This window comes from Polyodon spathula, chromosome 8 (genome assembly GCF_017654505.1).
Source record: "Polyodon spathula isolate WHYD16114869_AA chromosome 8, ASM1765450v1, whole genome shotgun sequence".
Classification (NCBI taxonomy): domain Eukaryota; kingdom Metazoa; phylum Chordata; class Actinopteri; order Acipenseriformes; family Polyodontidae; genus Polyodon; species Polyodon spathula.
This window is the reverse complement of record NC_054541.1, coordinates 50,517,676-50,536,073: the sequence shown is the minus strand read 5'-3', so window position 1 is coordinate 50,536,073 and position 18,398 is coordinate 50,517,676. Positions and strand designations below refer to the sequence as shown.

Sequence of the window (18,398 nt, the reverse complement as noted above, 5' to 3'; positions counted from 1 at the left end):
GTGTGATGGATGCTGTGTAGTTCTGTGTGATGGATGCTGTGTAGTTCTGTGTGATGGAGGCTGTGTAGTTCTGTGTGATGGATGCTGTGTAGTTCTGTGTGATGGATGCTGTGTAGTTCTGTGTGATGGATGCTGTGTAGTTCTGTGTGATGGATGCTGTGTAGTTCTGTGTGATGGATGCTGTGTAGTTCTGTGTGATCCAGGCTGTGTAGTTCTGTGTGATGGATGCTGTGTGGTTCTGTGTGATGGGTGCTGTGTAGTTCTGTGTGATGGGTGCTGTGTAGTTCTGTGTGATCCAGGCTGTGTAGTTCTGTGTGATCTATGCTGTGTAGTTCTGTGTGATGGATGCTGTGTAGTTCTGTGTGATGGATGCTGTGTAGTTCTGTGTGATCCAGGCTGTGTAGTTCTGTGTGATCCAGGCTGTGTAGTTCTGTGTGATCCAGGCTGTGTAGTTCTGTGTGATGGATGCTGTGTAGTTCTGTGTGATGGATGCTGTGTAGTTCTGTGTGATGGATGCTGTGTAGTTCTGTGTGATCCAGGCTGTGTAGTTCTGTGTGATGGATGCTGTGTAGTTCTGTGTGATGGATGCTGTATAGTTCTGTGTGATCCATGCTGTGTAGTTCTGTGTGATGGATGCTGTGTAGTTCTGTGTGATGGATGCTGTGTAGTCCTGTGTGATGGATGCTGTATAGTTCTGTGTGATCCATGCTGTGTAGTTCTGTGTGATGGATGCTGTGTAGTTCTGTGTGATGGATGCTGTGTAGTTCTGTGTGATGGATGCTGTATAGTTCTGTGTGATCTAGGCTGTGTAGTTCTGTGTGATGGATGCTGTGTAGTTCTGTGTGATCCAGGCTGTGTAGTTCTGTGTGATGGATGCTGTGTAGTTCTGTGTGATGGATGCTGTGTAGTTCTGTGTGATCCAGGCTGTGTAGTTCTGTGTGATGGATGCTGTGTAGTTCTGTGTGATCCAGGCTGTGTAGTTCTGTGTGATGGATGCTGTGTAGTTCTGTGTGATGGATGCTGTGTAGTTCTGTGTGATCCAGGCTGTGTAGTTCTGTGTGATGGATGCTGTGTAGTTCTGTGTGATGGATGCTGTGTAGTTCTGTGTGATGGATGCTGTGTAGTTCTGTGTGATGGATGCTGTGTGGTTCTGTGTGATGGATGCTGTGTAGTTCTGTGTGATGGATGCTGTGTAGTTCTGTGTGATGGATGCTGTGTAGTTCTGTGTGATGGATGCTGTGTAGTTCTGTGTGATGGATGCTGTGTAGTTCTGTGTGATGGATGCTGTGTAGTTCTGTGTGATCCAGGCTGTGTAGTTCTGTGTGATCCATGCTGTGTATTTATGTGTGATGGATGCTGTGTAGTTCTGTGTGATCCAGGCTGTGTAGTTCTGTGTGATGGATGCTGTGTAGTTCTGTGTGATGGATGCTGTGTAGTTCTGTGTGATGGATGCTGTGTAGTTCTGTGTGATCCAGGCTGTGTAGTTCTGTGTGATGGATGCTGTGTAGTTCTGTGTGATGGATGCTGTGTAGTTCTGTGTGATGGATGCTGTGTAGTTCTGTGTGATCCAGGCTGTGTAGTTCTGTGTGATGGATGCTGTGTAGTTCTGTGTGATCCAGGCTGTGTAGTTCTGTGTGATCCATGCTGTGTAGTTATGTGTGATGGATGCTGTGTAGTTCTGTGTGATCCAGGCTGTGTAGTTCTGTGTGATGGATGCTGTGTAGTTCTGTGTGATGGATGCTGTGTAGTTCTGTGTGATGGATGCTGTGTAGTTCTGTGTGATCCAGGATGTGTAGTTCTGTGTGATTCATGCTGTATAGTTCTGTGTGATTTAGGCTGTGTAGTTCTGTGTGATTCATGCTGTATAGTTCTGTGTGATTTAGGCTGTGTAGTTCTGTGTGATGGATGCTGTGTAGTTCTGTGTGATGGATGCTGTGTAGTTCTGTGTGATGGATGCTGTGTAGTTCTGTGTGATCCAGGCTGTGTAGTTCTGTGTGATGGATGCTGTGTAGTTCTGTGTGATGGATGCTGTGTAGTTCTGTGTGATGGATGCTGTGTAGTTCTGTGTGATGGATGCTGTGTAGTTCTGTGTGATGGATGCTGTGTAGTTCTGTGTGATCCAGGCTGTGTAGTTCTGTGTGATGGATGCTGTGTAGTTCTGTGTGATGGATGCTGTGTAGTTCTGTGTGATGGATGCTGTGTGGTTCTGTGTGATGGATGCTGTGTAGTTCTGTGTAATTGTTTGCTCTGTGATCTCTGATGTCTGAATTCCGACACAGCTCCTGATTACTGTTGTTTTTCTTCCAGGTTGCCATGGGGCACGGCTACGTGGCAGAGGTGGACAAGCACTCCTCTCAGACCGACGCGGCTCAAGGGTTCGGGGGGAAGTACGGGGTGCAGAAGGATCGCATTGACAAGGTGAGGGACACTGATAGGCTGGACCCTCTGATACATGCATACAGCCAGACCCTCCTGAATCCCTGCCAAGGGACTGAGCAACAATACAGACAATAAGTGTAGTGTTCCAGGAGTTCAGCACTAACGTGCATTTAATCATTATTGCATAAAAAAGGGTTAAAGCATGTGTTTGTTTTGATGTGGAACTTGGAAAAGGTACAACTAGCGATTACATTAATCAGTGGTGTTTAGTAATAACCACAGGCAATATTATCAGGGACTCACATAATATTCTGGCAGATATGTTTCACAGGTGCAACTGCTCTCCCCTCACCTCCTCCCTCTCCACCTGCTTTCTCTCTCCTCTCCTCCCTCTCCACCTCTCTCCTCTCCTCGCCTCTCTCCACCTGCTCTCTCTCCTCTCCTCCCTCTCCACCTCTCTCCTCTCCTCTCTCCTCCCTCTCCACCTCTCTCCTCTCCTCTCTCTCCACCTCTCCTCTCCTCTCTCTCCACCTCTCTCCTTTCCTCTATGTCCACCTCTCTCCTTTCTCTCCTCTCTACCTCTCTCCTCTCCTCTCCTCTCCTCTCCTCTCTCCACCTTTCCTCTCCTCTCTGTCCACCTCTCTCCTTTCTCTCCTCTCCTCTCCTCTCCCTCTCCTCTCCTCCTCTCCACCTCTCCCACCTTCTCCTCTCTGTCCACCTCTCTCCTTTTTCTCCTCTCCTCTCTCTCCACCTCTCTCCTATCCTCTCCTCCTCTCTCACCTCTCTCCTCTCCACTCTCTCCTCTCTCCACCTCATCTCTCTCTCTCCCACCTCTCCACCTGCTCTCTCTCCTCTCCTCTCTGTCCACCTCTCTTCTCTCTTCTCTGCCCACCTCTCTCCTCTCCTCCCTCTCTCCACCTCAGGTGAGGAGATAGGTGAGTGAGAGTGGAAGACGAAAGGAGGAAACGTCAGACGACAACCGAAACTCATGTTCCCCGTTCACCCTCGTGTGGGAGCGTCTTTCATTCTCGTAACATACGAATGACAGTAAGACAGACAACAGACAGACTGTCCCTGCACTGTTTGTGACCTCTGTGTTCTCCCACCATCTCTCTCCCCCTCCCCCTCTCTCCTGTTCAGATTACTCAAAGGGCTTTGGAGGGAAGTACGGTGTGGAGCGAGAAAAGGTGGATAAAGCAGCATTGGGGTACGACTACAAGGCAGAGACAGAGAAACACGAGTCCCAGAAAGGTAGGGGCTCCCCCTGCGGGCAGGACAGGGTAGTACAGGGCAGCACAGTGCTGGTACAGAGCAATTGTAATGCTTACTCTGAGTTAATGTGGATTTACAAACAGACAGACAGACAGACAGAAAGACAGACAGACAGACAAACACACAGTAAGACAGACACACAGACAGATGTCTGTACTGTTTGTAACCTCTGTGTTCTCCCCCCTTCTCTCTCCCCCTCCCCCTCTCTCCTGTTCAGATTACTCAAAGGGCTTTGGAGGGAAGTACGGTGTGGAGCGAGAAAAGGTGGATAAAGCAGCATTGGGGTACGACTACAAGGCAGAGACAGAGAAACACGAGTCCCAGAAAGGTAGGGGCTCCCCCTGCGGGCAGGACAGGGTAGTACAGGGCAGCACAGTGCTGGTACAGCTGCTATCCGTATCTGTGTGAGGGGCTTGTCTTTGTAATATATGTATGGATTTACAGACAGACTTACAGACAGACTGTCCCTGCACTGTTTGTGACCTCAGCACTAGCACACAGCTGTAGATCATTGCAGTGCAGAGAGGGATCTCACACAATGAAATGTGATGTTAGGAATGCATCAGGCCTCAGCACTAGCACACAGCTGTAGATCATTGCAGTGCAGAGAGGGATCTCACACAATGAAATGTGATGTTAGGAATGCATCAGGCCTCAGCACTAGCACACAGCTGTAGATCATTGCAGTGCAGAGAGGGATCTCACACAATGAAATGTGATGTTAGGAATGCATCAGGCCTCAGCACTAGCACACAGCTGTAGATCATTGCAGTGCAGAGAGGGATCTGACACAATGAAATGTGATGTTAGGAATGCATCAGGCTTCAGCACTAGCACACAGCTGTAGATCATTGCAGTGCAGAGAGGGATCTCACACAATGAAATGTGATGTTAGGAATGCATCAGGCTTCAGCACTAGCACACAGCTGTAGATCATTGCAGTGCAGAGAGGGATCTGACACAATGAAATGTGATGTTAGGAATGCATCAGGCTTCAGCACTAGCACACAGCTGTAGATCATTGCAGTGCAGAGAGGGATCTCACACAATGAAATGTGATGTTAGGAATGCATCAGGCCTCAGCACTAGCACACAGCTGTAGATCATTGCAGTGCAGAGAGGGATCTCACACAATGAAATGTGATGTTAGGAATGCATCAGGCTTCAGCACTAGCACACAGCTGTAGATCATTGCAGTGCAGAGAGGGATCTCACACAATGAAATGTGATGTTAGGAATGCATCAGGCTTCAGCACTAGCACACAGCTGTAGATCATTGCAGTGCAGAGAGGGATCTCACACAATGAAATGTGATGTTAGGAATGCATCAGGCTTCAGCACTAGCACACAGCTGTAGATCATTGCAGTGCAGAGAGGGATCTCACACAATGAAATGTGATGTTAGGAATGCATCAGGCTTCAGCACTAGCACACAGCTGTAGATCATTGCAGTGCAGAGAGGGATCTCACACAATGAAATGTGATGTTAGGAATGCATCAGGCTTCAGCACTAGCACACAGCTGTAGATCATTGCAGTGCAGAGAGGGATCTCACACAATGAAATGTGATGTTAGGAATGCATCAGGCCTCAGCACTAGCACACAGCTGTAGATCATTGCAGTGCAGAGAGGGATCTCACACAATGAAATGTGATGTTAGGAATGCATCAGGCTTCAGCACTAGCACACAGCTGTAGATCATTGCAGTGCAGAGAGGGATCTGACACAATGAAATGTGATGTTAGGAATGCATCAGGCCTCAGCACTAGCACACAGCTGTAGATCATTGCAGTGCAGAGAGGGATCTCACACAATGAAATGTGATGTTAGGAATGCATCAGGCCTCAGCACTAGCACACAGCTGTAGATCATTGCAGTGCAGAGAGGGATCTCACACAATGAAATGTGATGTTAGGAATGCATCAGGCTTCAGCACTAGCACACAGCTGTAGATCATTGCAGTGCAGAGAGGGATCTGACACAATGAAATGTGATGTTAGGAATGCATCAGGCCTCAGCACTAGCACACAGCTGTAGATCATTGCAGTGCAGAGAGGGATCTCACACAATGAAATGTGATGTTAGGAATGCATCAGGCTTCAGCACTAGCACACAGCTGTAGATCATTGCAGTGCAGAGAGGGATCTCACACAATGAAATGTGATGTTAGGAATGCATCAGGCTTCAGCACTAGCACACAGCTGTAGATCATTGCAGTGCAGAGAGGGATCTCACACAATGAAATGTGATGTTAGGAATGCATCAGGCCTCAGCACTAGCACACAGCTGTAGATCATTGCAGTGCAGAGAGGGATCTCACACAATGAAATGTGATGTTAGGAATGCATCAGGCCTCAGCACTAGCACACAGCTGTAGATCATTGCAGTGCAGAGAGGGATCTCACACAATGAAATGTGATGTTAGGAATGCATCAGGCTTCAGCACTAGCACACAGCTGTAGATCATTGCAGTGCAGAGAGGGATCTCACACAATGAAATGTGATGTTAGGAATGCATCAGGCCTCAGCACTAGCACACAGCTGTAGATCATTGCAGTGCAGAGAGGGATCTCACACAATGAAATGTGATGTTAGGAATGCATCAGGCTTCAGCACTAGCACACAGCTGTAGATCATTGCAGTGCAGAGAGGGATCTCACACAATGAAATGTGATGTTAGGAATGCATCAGGCCTCAGCACTAGCACACAGCTGTAGATCATTGCAGTGCAGAGAGGGATCTCACACAATGAAATGTGATGTTAGGAATGCATCAGGCCTCAGCACTAGCACACAGCTGTAGATCATTGCAGTGCAGAGAGGGATCTGACACAATGAAATGTGATGTTAGGAATGCATCAGGCTTCAGCACTAGCACACAGCTGTAGATCATTGCAGTGCAGAGAGGGATCTCACACAATGAAATGTGATGTTAGGAATGCATCAGGCTTCAGCACTAGCACACAGCTGTAGATCATTGCAGTGCAGAGAGGGATCTGACACAATGAAATGTGATGTTAGGAATGCATCAGGCTTCAGCACTAGCACACAGCTGTAGATCATTGCAGTGCAGAGAGGGATCTCACACAATGAAATGTGATGTTAGGAATGCATCAGGCCTCAGCACTAGCACACAGCTGTAGATCATTGCAGTGCAGAGAGGGATCTCACACAATGAAATGTGATGTTAGGAATGCATCAGGCTTCAGCACTAGCACACAGCTGTAGATCATTGCAGTGCAGAGAGGGATCTCACACAATGAAAGCAGGTGCGGTGGAAATATTTTCAGTCAGACAGACAGACAGACACCCCTCTGTTCTCTCTCCTGTTCAGATTACTCAAAGGGCTTTGGAGGGAAGTACGGTGTGGAGCGAGACAAGGTGGATAAAGCAGCTCTGGGGTACGACTACAAGGCAGAGACAGAGAAACACGAGTCCCAAAAAGGTAGGGGCTCCCCCTGCGGGCAGGGCAGCACAGTGCAGGTGCAGCTGCTATCTGTGTGTGTGAGAGGCTTGCCTGTGTAATATGACATTATGGGAACATGGAGCTGGCTTCCCTGTGTGGAAATCTCTTCTTGTTTGATGAGGGTGACCGAGTCTTCTCCATGGTGATAGTGACCCTGTATGGAAATCTCTTCTTGTTTGAAGAGTGTGACCGAGTCTTCTCCCTGGTGATAGTGACCCTGTATGGAAATCTCTTCTTGTTTGAAGAGGGTGACCGAGTCTTCTCCATGGTGATAGTGACCCTGTATGGAAATCTCTTCTTGTTTGAAGAGGGTGACCGAGTCTTCTCCATGGTGATAGTGACCCTGTATGGAAATCTCTTCTTGTTTGAAGAGGGTGACCGAGTCTTCTCCATGGTGATTGTGACCCTGTATGGAAATCTCTTCTTGTTTGAAGTGTGACCGAGTCTTCTCCAAGGTGATAGTGACCCTGTATGGAAATCTCTTCTTGTTTGAAGTGTGACCGAGTCTTCTCCATGGTGATAGTGACCCTGTATGGAAATCTCTTCTTGTTTGAAGTGTGACCGAGTCTTCTCCATGGTGATTGTGACCCTGTATGGAAATCTGTTCTTGTTTGAAGAGGGTGACCGAGTCTTCTCCAAGGTGATAGTGACCCTGTATGGAAATCTCTTCTTGTTTGAAGTGTGACCGAGTCTTCTCCAAGGTGATAGTGACCCTGTATGGAAATCTCTTCTTGTTTGAAGTGTGACCGAGTCTTCTCCATGGTGATAGTGACCCTGTATGGAAATCTCTTCTTGTTTGAAGAGGGTGACCGAGTCTTCTCCATGGTGATAGTGACCCTGTATGGAAATCTCTTCTTGTTTGAAGAGGGTGACCGAGTCTTCTCCATGGTGATAGTGACCCTGTATGGAAATCTCTTCTTGTTTGAAGTGTGACCGAGTCTTCTCCATGGTGATAGTGACCCTGTATGGAAATCTTTTCTTGTTTGAAGAGGGTGACCGAGTCTTCTCCATGGTGATAGTGACCCTGTATGGAAATCTCTTCTTGTTTGAAGTGTGACCGAGTCTTCTCCATGGTGATAGTGACCCTGTTTGGAAATCTCTTCTTGTTTGAAGAGTGTGACCGAGTCTTCTCCAAGGTGATAGTGACCCTGTGTGGAAATCTCTTCTTCTTTGAAGTGTGACCGAGTCTTCTCCATGGTGATAGTGACCCTGTGTGGAAATCTCTTCTTCTTTGAAGTGTGACCGAGTCTTCTCCATGGTGATAGTGACCCTGTGTGGAAATCTCTTCTTCTTTGAAGTGTGACCGAGTCTTCTCCATGGTGATAGTGACCCTGTATGGAAATCTCTTCTTGTTTGAAGTGTGACCGAGTCTTCTCCATGGTGATAGTGACCGTGTATGGAAATCTCTTCTTGTTTAATGTGTGACCGAGTCTTCTCCATGGTGATAGTGACCCTGTATGGAAATCTCTTCTTGTTTGAAGAGGGTGACCGAGTCTTCTCCATGGTGACAGTAACCCCCTGCTCTTTTCCCTCTCATCTTCTCTCTTCCAGATTACACCAAGGGTTTTGGGGGGCGCTATGGTGTGCAGACAGACCGCATGGATAAGGTGAGCCCAGGGCTGGGGTCAAAGTGTAATACAGCATAGTGAAAGCATGGTAAAGCATAGGTATGCATTGTAAAGCACAGTGAAGAAAGTACATTAATAAACATGGTAAACCAGGGTAAACTATGGTAAGAGGATAACCATGGGAAAAGCATGGGGGGGGGGACTGAAAACACACCATGCAAAAATACAGTGCCGTTCCAGTTTTACAGGATAGAGGCCTCCCTCACCAGAAATAGGACTGAATTGAGAGGAAGATCCTTTTTTTTTCACATGGCTAAGGGCGACACCCAGTGGCCAGATGTTTAATTGCAGTGCTTATTTCGATTGAGACACAGCGACACCAGGTGGGCAGAGATGCTCATTGAGGGCATCAAGAGTTTAATCGCTGATGGTGACTTTCAGGGAAGTTGGAGAGCCCCAGGGTTGAAGTTAGGTAGCAAAAAGGGATACAGATACCTTAAGTGTGTGTGTGTGTGTGTGTGTGTGTGAGTGCGTATATATATATATATATATATATATATATATATATATATATATATATATATATATATATATATATATATATATATATATATATATGTATATATTGTGTAATATAAAATAAAACATATTTACATCAGACAAGTATAGCAAAAGATACATCATCCAGAAACCCAACACTCTCCAAATATTCTCAACGTGTAACAATAACACAGGAGTTCCGTTGCAGTGACACATTTCTCTTCCATTCTGACTGCAACAGCATTCTTGTTCAGGTAACGATCCCTTAATTCAAATGTATTTATTTAGCCTGGATAGCACCCTTGCGATATCCATCAAGGATGATTGTAAGAGCCGCTCCTCTGTGTCTCTTAACAGGGCGCCGCCTCCTTCACTGAGATGGAGGCACCAACGTCCTCCTATCAGAAAACCCAGCCCGTCGAGGCATGTAAGTACCCAGCATGCTGTGCAGAGTGCAGGAAGGACTCCTCGCTAACCCCTAACCTGCATGAGAGCAGCACCGCGGATGAAAGGAAAGGAAAGCCGTGAGCAGCAGGGGTGTAGCGCTGCATTGTCGGAACGAAGGGGGGCACATCCTTTAGGAGATGGATCGTGTATCGTAATAGAGGCGCGCATCGGGCGAATCAGGGTGCATGGAACAAATTGTTCTTGACTGATGAATGAATGGGATTTATAGTGGGTAGCACTACATAACCCAACTGTGTCATTTAAGTCTTGCCTTTAAACAGAACCCGGCAGGACCATCACGTGTATCGCAGTGAGCATTGTGTTGCATCCTGTGTGCTGTGATGCGTATTGTATCTGCACCTGAGTGTGTCTTTGCACCCCTGACACACAACCCCGTTAGGAGCGACAATGAGCCCCCCTCAGAGTCCCCCGTCTAATAGCATTATCAGAGCCCCTTCTAATAGCATTATCAGAGCTCCCCTCTAATAGCATTATCAGAGCTCCCCCTCTAATAGCATTATCAGAGCCCCTTCTAATAGCATTATCAGAGCTCCCCTCTAATAGCATTATCAGAGCTCCTCTAATAGCATTATCAGAGCTCCCCCTCTAATAGCATTATCAGAGCTCCTCTAATAGCATTATCAGAGATCACCTCTAATAGCGTTATCAGAGCCCCCCTCTAAAAGCATTATCGGAGCTCCTCTAATAGCATCAGAACCCCCCTCTAATAGCATTATCAGAGCTCCTCTAATAGCATTATCAGAGCTCCTCTAATAGCATCAGAACCCCCCTCTAATAGCATTATCAGAGCTCCCCTGTAATAGCATTATCAGAGCTCCCCTCTAATAGCATTATCAGAGCTCCTCTAATAGCATTATCAGAGCCCCCCTCTAATAGCATTATCAGAGCCCCCCTGTAATAGCATTATCAGAGCTCCCCTCTAATAGCATTATCAGAGCCCCCCTCTAAAAGCATTATCAGAGCTCCCTCTAATAGCATTATCAGAGCCCCCTCTAATAGCATTATCAGAGCCCCCCTCTAATAGCATTATCAGAGCCCCCCTCTAAAAGCATTATCAGAGCTCCTCTAATAGCATCAGAGCCCCCCTCTAATAGCATTATCAGAGCTCCCCCTCTAATAGCATTATCAGAGCTCCCCCTCTAATAGCATTATCAGAGCCCCCCTCTAAAAGCATTATCAGAGCTCCTCTAATAGCATTATCAGAGCTCCCCCTCTAATAGCATTATCAGAGCTCCCCTCTAATAGCATTATCAGAGCCCCCCTCTAAAAGCATTATCAGAGCTCCTCTAATAGCATTATCAGAGCTCCTCTAATAGCATTATCAGAGCCCCCCTCTAATAGCATTATCAGAGCCCCCCTCTAAAAGCATTATCAGAGCTCCTCTAATAGCATTATCAGAGCCCCCCTCTAATAGCATTATCAGAGCTCCCCCTCTAATAGCATTATCAGAGCCCCCTCTAATAGCATTATCAGAGCCCCCCTCTAATAGCATTATCAGAGCTCCTCTAATAGCATTATCAGAGCTCCCCCTCTAATAGCATTATCAGAGCTCCCCTCTAATAGCATTATCAGAGCTCCCCTCTAATAGCATTATCAGAGCTCCTCTAATAGCATTATCAGAGCCCCCCTCTAATAGCATTATCAGAGCTCCTCTAATAGCATTATCAGAGCCCCCCTCTAATAGCATTATCAGAGCCCCCCTCTAATAGCATTATCAGAGCTCCCCTCTAATAGCATTATCAGAGCTCCCCTCTAATAGCATTATCAGAGCTCCTCTAATAGCATTATCAGAGCCCCCCTCTAATAGCATTATCAGAGCCCCCCTCTAATAGCATTATCAGAGCTCCCCTCTAATAGCATTATCAGAGTCCCCCTCTAAAAGCATTATCAGAGCTCCTCTAATAGCATTATCAGAGCTCCCCTCTAATAGTATTATCAGAGTCCCCCTCTAAAAGCATTATCAGAGCTCCTCTAATAGCATTATCAGAGCTCCTCTAATAGCATTGTCAGAGCCCCCCTCTAATAGCATTATCAGAGACCCCCTCTAATAGCATTATCAGAGACCCCCTACACTGCCTCTGTTTCCTCTGCAGCGAGCAGCGGGGCCAGCAGTCTGAAGGCACGCTTTGAGAACATGGCCAAGGCGACGGGCGAGGAGGACCGCCGGAGAGCCGAGGAGGAGCGAGCGAGGAGACAGGCCCGTGAGAAGAGAGAGCAGGAGGAGGCACGCAAGAGACAGCAGGTACAGCGAGCGCAGCACAGCGAGCAGTAACTCTGACAGAGCCCAAAACCAGTGGGAACCCAAAGGCCTGGGCAAGCTGGAGGAAAAGGGCACCTAGCTTATAAGGAAACAACTATATAAGAGTTAAATAGAGGAAACAGGTGTTCAGCTTGTGCGTTCGTTATTGCTAGCCAAACAGGAGCTCTCATCGGCTCTTTTATTTTTTTTCACTAGCAGGAAGCAGAGTTGAGCACCAGAGAGGAGGAGGAGGAGCCTCCTGCTCCAAAAGCCCCTGCCATACCATCCTCAAGAGCCCCGCAGGCGCCTCCAGCACTGCCCGAGAGACGAAGAGAGGTGCCTGAGCCAGTGCCTGAACCAGAGTCTGAACCAGAGTCTGAACCCTGCTACAGGCAGGTGGAGGAGCAGGTAACCTTGGAACCTAAAAGGATAATACTAAGTATTTATTTGCTTGTGTGTGTGTGTGTGTGTGTCTGCGTGTGTGTATGTGTGTGTGTGTGTGTGTATGTCTCAGTGTGGTGTGTGTGTGTGTCTCAGTGTGGTGTGTGTGCGTGTTGGGGTGTATGTCTCAGTGTGTGGGTGTGGGTGTGTGTGTGTGTGTGTGTGTGTGTGTGTGTGTGTGTGTGTGTGTGTGTGTGTCTCAGTGTTTTGTGTGTGTGTGTCTCAGTGTGGTGTGTGTGTGTGTGGGTGTATGTCTCAGTGTGGTGTGTGTGTGTGTGTGTGTGTGTGTGTGTGTGTGTGTGTGTGTGTGTGTGTGTGTGTGTCTCAGTGTGGTGTGTGTGTGTGTATGTCTCAGTGTGTGGTGTGTGTGTGCGTGTGTGTATGTGTATGTCTCAGTGTTTTGTGTGTGTGTGTGTGTCTCAGTGTGGTATGTGTGTGTGTGGGTGTATGTCTTAGTGGGTGGTGTGTGTGTGTGTGTGGTGTGTGTGCGTGTGTGTGTGTGTGCATGTCTGCGTGTGTGTGCATGTGGTGGTGTGTGTGTGTGGTGTGTGTGTGTGTGTGTGTGTGTGTGGGTGTGTGTGTGTGTGTCTCTCAGTGTGTGGTGTGTGTGTGTCTGTGTGTGTGTGTATGTCTCAATGTGTGTTGTGTGGGTGTGTGTGTGTGTCTCAGTGTGTGGTGGGTGTGTATGTGTGTCTCTCAGTGTGTGTGTGCTCACACGGAGGTTGGTTCAGCACTGCCTGTATGAATGCAGCAATTCCTTGCTCCACTGTGTCGTGTTTCCAGGAGGACCCTGAGTACGAGGAGCCCCCCGATCTGCCCCCACGCTTGGTGGAGATGCCCAGCACGAAGGAGGAGGAGGAGGAGGAGGAACCGGGAGTCTACGAGGATGTTTCAGTACTCACAAGCACTGACACAGGTGAGACCCCAGTGTCCGGTCACGGCACTGCCCCAAGGGTGCGGCTGCTGAGCTTGCTCTACTGAGGGGCTGGCTGCAGACTTACTGAAAACCTGGCCATGCTTTTATATAACGTATTCTTATATACAAGCATGTGCAGGTTTTTATTTGATTTTATCACAGAATAGGTGCCTCTCCTCATACCAAACACAAAAGACATTCGTATGATTGCAGTGTGCTGCAGAGAGTGGCAAAGTATTGTATCACATGTGAGGCCTCAAATATGCCGGGTGAAGTTTTACAGCAGAGCCAGGATCACCATCATCATTGTCTTCCATTTCTCTTCCTCCTTCACTTCACTGTCTCGGTTCCGCTCTGCTAAAAGTTCTTTGTCTAATAACCACTTGCAACTGCTCATTTTTAACCTCTTTATCAGAGAGATGTTGTTGCTTGCAGAGAAAATGAGCCTGTAGTTACCTTGTAGAAATTTGTATAAACCTTGTTTAGAAACATTTCTCCAGACAGGTGCAGCCATTTCCAGACATAATAGCAATAATACAAATCTAATATTAATAAAAACCCAGGCAAAAGCACTGTATTGTCTTCTTCAATACTCAACTACACAGATACAACACTATGCACAGATACAACACTACACACATATACAACACTACACACAGATACAACACTACACTGCTCAGCTCCACAGATACAATACTACACACAGATACAATACTGCACACAGATACAACACTACACTGCTCAGCTACACAGATACAATACTGCACACAGATACAATACTGCACACAGATACAATACTACACACAGATACAACACTACACTGCTCAGCTACACAGATAGAATACCACACACAGATACAATACTACACACAGATACAACACTACACTGCTCAGCTCCACAGATAGAATACCACACACAGATACAATACTGTACACAGATACAACACTACACTGCTCAGCTACACAGATAGAATACCACACACAGATACAATACTACACACAGATACAACACTACACTGCTCAGCTACACAGATAGAATACCACACACAGATACAATACTACACACAGATACAACACTACACTGCTCAGCTACACAGATAGAATACCACACACAGATACAATACGACACACAGATACAACACTACACTGCTCAGCTACACAGATAGAATACCACACACAGATACAATACGACACACAGATACAACACTACACTGCTCAGCTCCACAGATACAATACTACACACAGATACAACACTACACTGCTCAGCTCCACAGATACAATACTGCACACAGATACAACACTACACTGCTCAGCTCCACAGATAGAATACCACACACAGATACAATACTACACACAGATACAACACTACACTGCTCAGCTCCACAGATACAATACTACACACAGATACAACACTACACTGCTCAGCTCCACAGATACAATACTGCACACAGATACAACACTACACTGCTCAGCTCCACAGATAGAATACCACACACAGATACAACACTACACTGCTCAGCTCCACAGATAGAATACCACACACAGATACAATACTACACACAGATACAACACTACACTGCTCAGCTCCACAGATACAGTACTACACACAGATACAATACTGCACACAGATACAACACTACACTGCTCAGCTACACAGATACAATACTGCACACAGATACAACACTACACTGCTCACCTACACAGATAGAATACTGCACACAGATACAACACTACACTGCTCAGCTACACAGATAGAATACCACACACAGATACAATACGACACACAGATACAACACTACACTGCTCAGCTACACAGATACAATACTACACACAGATACAACACTACACTGCTCAGCTACACAGATAGAATACCACACACAGATACAATACTACACACAGATACAACACTACACTGCTCAGCTACACAGATAGAATACCACACACAGATACAATACTACACACAGATACAACACTACACTGCTCAGCTACACAGATACAATACTACACACAGATACAACACTACACTGCTCAGCTCCACAGATGGAATACCACACACAGATACAATACGACACAAAGATACAACACTACACTGCTCAGCTACACAGATAGAATACCACACACAGATACAATACTACACACAGATACAACACTGCACTACTCAGCTACACAGATAGAATACCACACACAGATACAATACTACACACAGATAAAACACTACACTGCTCAGCTACACAGCTACAATACTACACACAGATACAACACTACACTGCTCAGCTCCACAGATACAGCACTACACACAGATACAATACTACACACAGATACAACACTACACTGCTCAGCTCCACAGATAGAATACCACACACAGATACAACACTACACTGCTCAGCTACACAGATAGAATACCACACACAGATACAATACTACACACAGATACAACACTACACTGCTCAGCTACACAGATACAATACTACACACAGATACAATACTACACACAGATACAACACTACACTGCTCAGCGCCACAGATACAGTACTACACACAGATACAATACTACACACAGATACAACACTACACTGCTCAGCTACACAGATAGAATACCACACACAGATACAATACTACACACAGATACAACACTACACTGCTCAGCTACACAGATAGAATACCACACACAGATACAACACTACACTGCTCAGCTACACAGATAGAATACCACACACAGATACAATACTACACACAGATACAACACTACACTGCTCAGCTACACAGATACAATACTGCACACAGATACAACACTACACTGCTCAGCTACACAGATAGAATACCACACACAGAGACAATACTGCACACAGATACAACACTACACTGCTCAGCTCCACAGATAGAATACCACACACAGATACAATACTGTACACAGATACAACACTGCACTACTCAGCTACAAAGATAGAATACCACACACAGATACAATACTGCACACAGATACAACACTACACTGCTCAGCTACACAGATAGAATACCACACACAGAGACAATACTGCACACAGATACAACACTACACTGCTCAGCTACACAGATGGAATACCACACACAGATACAATACTGTACACAGATACAATACTACACACAGATACAACACTACACTGCTCAGCTACACAGATAGAATACCACACACAGATACAATACTATACACAGATACAACACTACACTGCTCAGCTACACAGATAGAATACCACACACAGATACAATACTACACACAGATACAACACTACACTGCTCAGCTACACAGATAGAATACCACACACAGATACAATACTGCACACAGATACAACACTACACTGCTCAGCTACACAGATACAACACTACACACTGCTCAGCTACACAGATAGAATACCACACACAGATACAATACTACACACAGATACAACACTACACTGCTCAGCTACACAGATAGAATACCACACACAGATACAATACTACACACAGATACAACACTACACTGCTCAGCTACACAGATAGAATACCACACACAGATACAATACTACACACAGATACAACACTACACTGCTCAGCTACACAGATAGAATACCACACACAGATACAATACTGCACACAGATACAACACTACACACAGATACAATACCTACACAGATACAATACTGCACACAGATACAACACTACACACAGATACAACACTACACACAGATACAATACTGCACACAGATACAATACTACATTACTCAGGTCTTATTGACACAAGATGTTATTTTTTGTATACAAGATCAGTTCTAAAAATAAGTTTGTTACCCCAACCTAGGAAAAGCATATTATATTAGAGTTGAGAAAAAGAGTAACATTTGAGGTCAATGGAAAGCAGTGTCGGGTCAAATAGACCCAGAACGTGTAGGAGAGTTAAACGTGTCTCAGTAATGGAAAGGAATAGACAACGATATACACATACACAGCGACTGTGTGGAACTGGAAATATGAACTCGCTCACATGGATAGATGGAAAGGTGACATATTGTCTACTAACCCAACTCTGAGCCATATCCCCCAGGCAGTACGGCTTCTTCCTAACTGTCTCTGTGCTTCGCAGCTGCAGAGAATGAGTACGAGGAGGCTCCAGCAGGCCTGTGTGCAGTGGCTCTCTATGATTACCAGGGAGGTAGGTGTCCTCCACCCTTCACCACTACATCACCCGCTGTGCCACTGCCATTCACACACTACATGACCCGCTGTGCCACTGCCATTCATACACTACATGACCCGCTGTGCCACTGCCATTCACCACTACATCACCCGCTGTGCCACTGCCATTCACCACTACACCACCCGCTGTGCCACTGCCATTCATACACTACATCACCCGCTGTGCCACTGCCATTCACCACTACACCACCCGCTGTGCCACTGCCATTCACCACTACATCACCCGCTGTGCCAGTGCCATTCACCACTACACCACCCGCTGTGCCAGTGCCATTCATACACTACATCACCCGCTGTGCCAGTGCCATTCATACACTACACCACCCGCTGTGCCACTGCCATTCACCACTACACCACCCGCTGTGCCACTGCCATTCATACACTACATCACCCGCTGTGCCACTGCCATTCACCACTACACCACCCGCTGTGCCACTGCCATTCACCACTACACCACCCGCTGTGCCACTGCCATTCATACACTACACCACCCGCTGTGCCACTGCCATTCATACACTACATCACCCGCTGTGCCAGTGCCATTCACCACTACATCACCCGCTGTGCCACTGCCATTCATACACTACACCACCCGCTGTGCCACTGCCATTCACCACTACACCACCCGCTGTGCCACTGCCATTCACCACTACACCACCCGCTGTGCCACTGCCATTCATACACTACATCACCCGCTGTGCCACTGCCATTCACCACTACACCACCCGCTGTGCCAGTGCCATTCACCACTACATCACCCGCTGTGCCACTGCTATTCACCACTACACCACCCGCTGTGCCAGTGCCATTCATACACTACACCACCCGCTGTGCCACTGCCATTCACCACTACACCACCCGCTGTGCCAGTGCCATTCACCACTACATCACCCGCTGTGCCA

At 46.7% G+C, this 18,398-nt stretch overlaps 1 protein-coding gene across 1 annotated transcript in view; it reads left to right on the top strand.

Annotated features, from left to right (window-relative positions):
• The window catches only part of LOC121320128 (src substrate cortactin-like), a 38,220-nt gene that overhangs the window by 14,496 nt on the left and 5,326 nt on the right, over window positions 1–18,398 (top strand). The window contains exons 5-14 of the mRNA XM_041258386.1: window positions 2,308–2,418; window positions 3,447–3,630; window positions 3,869–3,979; window positions 6,985–7,095; window positions 8,668–8,723; window positions 9,582–9,651; window positions 11,786–11,934; window positions 12,148–12,339; window positions 13,156–13,288; window positions 17,384–17,452. Of these exons, the coding sequence (XP_041114320.1) occupies window positions 2,308–2,418; window positions 3,447–3,630; window positions 3,869–3,979; window positions 6,985–7,095; window positions 8,668–8,723; window positions 9,582–9,651; window positions 11,786–11,934; window positions 12,148–12,339; window positions 13,156–13,288; window positions 17,384–17,452 (1,186 nt within the window). The remainder of the gene's footprint in view (window positions 1–2,307; window positions 2,419–3,446; window positions 3,631–3,868; window positions 3,980–6,984; window positions 7,096–8,667; window positions 8,724–9,581; window positions 9,652–11,785; window positions 11,935–12,147; window positions 12,340–13,155; window positions 13,289–17,383; window positions 17,453–18,398) is intronic.